The following is a 2,655-nucleotide window of genomic DNA, read 5'->3' as shown; positions in this document are numbered from 1 at the left end:
GAATACGAACATGTTCTTGCATGAGGCCCAATGTGACCATTTCACCTGCTGTTTTCTAATTTTGCTCATAACTTCCTCAGTGTTCAAGATATCGCCATGAAATTTTAGGAAAAGATTCCCATTCTGGTTTTGTAGGAAGCCTCTTGTATTCTAAAAAACTAAAAACTTAATAATAGCCAATTCAAAAGTAGCAGAAAAGGTGTAAAATAACATTACAAGGCAAACTGTAGCATCAAAGCAACTTAATGTCTTAGAATGTAAGGAAATTCAAACATTTTAAAAACCATGTGGACATCTGTTTTGTAAACAAAGCTCCTCAACCAATGACAGCGTSTTAAATGTGTCAGGTGACGAAGACGAGCATCAAAACACTTTGCAACAAGCGCTACTCCGGATTAAAATAAACATACTTCAACGTTTCAAATCATTATCAAATTTGGAACAAGGGCAGATAAAATAAATGTTCTTCATGGCAGCTTATCTCTTTAAGGGGTCACTAGAAAAACTCGGGTGATTTACTTTGATCCTCTTTTCAAAAAAAGTGTCTCTTCAAAACGCATCAACAAATTAAAAGCTCGAAGACGAGGCTGTAGCTAACTACCTGACGGCAGCCCGATTTGTTGAAATTCATAGAAATAACGAAGCAGGAGGAAATTACAAGCAAACGCACCGAGCAGCCTTACAAAATCTGGTCACTGCAGTTTGGGAAGAAAATGGCAGCAGCTGCTGACGAAATGTCAACATCCCTACTTAGTTAGCTGGGGTGGTAATCTTGAATTTGGCTGATTATTTTTGGCTACTTCTACAATCTTCCATTTTGTATGTCTAAAAATGGCTGAATTATAGCTTTTTGTAAAATTAGCATTACTGGTCAGCTTAATTTGGTATTAGCATCGACAAGTTTATTGGCTATTAAGTCTTAAAATAGCAGAATTATAGTTAGCTGTGGTAATCTTGAATTTGGTTAAGATTATTTTTGGCTACTTCTACACTGATCTTCAGTTTTGTATGTCTAAAAATGGCTGAATAGGAGGTTAAGTAGCTTTTAGCATGTTTTTCTGCTCCTTTGCTCTGACCACAAATTTCTATTTTAAAACTGCTGAAAAAGTAATTTTGAAATATGGTGGCCGTTTGAATTTTCAAATCGAGTGCTTTTGTTTGTGTCCCCCCCAGCACAAAAGTCTAGCTCCGCCCCTGCTGACGGTCTAAAATGATTTTCTCAGATTAGACCACAAGAACCTGTAATACTCCTCTCTGCAGGTTACCGATGCCATCATCCGAACTGTCAGGTGCTGGAGCACACCTGGAGCAAGCTTCAGAAGCACATGACCAAACATGCAGGTAAATGTTTGCACCTCACGGTGTGAAACGTTCCAAATATCTTCGGTTTTAGCTGATGCAGATCTTTATTGTTTCAGCCACGTTCACGTGCGCGGTATGTAAGAAGGTGTTCAAGAAGGCRGACGCTCTCCGGCAGCACAAACGGAAACACGCGTCCCTGAAGCCCGTGCTGATGTGCCCCCGAGACGAGTGCCAGGCCTATTTCTCCACGACCTTTAACCTGGAGCACCACATCCGCAAAGTTCACCTGCAGCTCCTCAAGTACAAATGCTCCTTCCCCGGCTGCCCACGCACGTTTGCAATGCGGGTGAGTAAAAACGCGCAAGTTAAAGTAACTTAAAAAGCACGACTGATTATAAACATTTGAATTTACAGGAGAGCATGGACAGACACCTCCTTCGCCATGATCCAAGTGCCGCAGCTCTGAGGGTAAATCCACACGAATCTAAAGAAATCTGATTTCTTTAAACCTGCTGAGATTCTCTCTGCGTGTTTTCCAGAAACGCAGGAAGCCCAAGAAACCCTGGCAGAAGCGTCTGAATGGAAGCCAGCAGCCGTCTGTGGAGGAGAACCTGCGCCGCCTCTTCACGCTGCGCATGTGCGTCTCCAGACGCTCCAAAGTGGAGGCCGACCTGTCGGGCCTCTTCAACGAGAGGAAGATCCCGCACCAYGTGGACCCCGAGGTCAACCTGCGGGACCTGTTCAAGGTGAAGCAGAGCCGTCCTGTGGAGGCTCCCGAGGCTGCGCCGGTGACCAGCTGAACATCTGCAGGAGAAATGGTTTTCATATCAGAATTGGGTCTTTTTAGTTCCAGAGCAGTTTTTTTGTTCATGTGATTCAACGTGGTTGTAAATTTAATCAAAGTGATTTTATTTTATGTRTCGACCCAATAAAATGAGTTCAGTTTTGCTCAGTTGCACTTGTCTGTTCTGGTGTCGAGCTGATTATTCAGGCTGATTTTTCTGCTGCTGGCCCACTCAAACAGCTGCTCTCCTCTCTGCTTTGGCTGCATGAATTGGTTGACATTTGCTGAACATGTTGGAGCTCATTAACTATGAACAAAGAGCTGCACATGACTTAAAAGCTGAATCAGATGAAACTTTAGGGGCTGGCTGAGGCTTTAAAGGGATCCCTGATAAGTTGTAACATTGGACTTTATTTGACAAACATTTAACTGTAAAATAAAGACTAAAAATACTGTAGGCTGCTTAGTTAACTAAATTTTTAAAAATATATTTTATCACTGACGGAGCCATTTTATTTACACACAAAGCATTCTGGGTAAATGACGTGGATAGGTCCTCAGTGTGAGCG

The 2,655-nt window shown here is 42.3% G+C and overlaps 1 protein-coding gene across 1 annotated transcript in view; it reads left to right on the top strand.

The window, feature by feature from the left end:
- Positions 1-2,260, top strand: part of 42sp43 (P43 5S RNA-binding protein) — a 4,707-nt gene extending 2,447 nt beyond the window's left edge. The window contains exons 6-9 of the mRNA XM_014022901.1: positions 1,261-1,341; positions 1,419-1,648; positions 1,717-1,770; positions 1,842-2,260. Coding sequence (XP_013878355.1) covers positions 1,261-1,341; positions 1,419-1,648; positions 1,717-1,770; positions 1,842-2,102 — 626 coding nt within the window. The 3' untranslated portion in view covers positions 2,103-2,260. The remainder of the gene's footprint in view (positions 1-1,260; positions 1,342-1,418; positions 1,649-1,716; positions 1,771-1,841) is intronic.
- Positions 2,261-2,655: the final 395 nt, after the last annotated feature.

The sequence above is a fragment of the Austrofundulus limnaeus genome, unplaced genomic scaffold, assembly GCF_001266775.1.
Source record: "Austrofundulus limnaeus strain Quisiro unplaced genomic scaffold, Austrofundulus_limnaeus-1.0 Scaffold4, whole genome shotgun sequence".
Classification (NCBI taxonomy): Eukaryota; Metazoa; Chordata; class Actinopteri; order Cyprinodontiformes; family Rivulidae; genus Austrofundulus; species Austrofundulus limnaeus.
The sequence above is the reverse complement of the archived record's forward strand: the minus strand, read 5'-3'. Positions and strand labels throughout refer to the sequence as shown.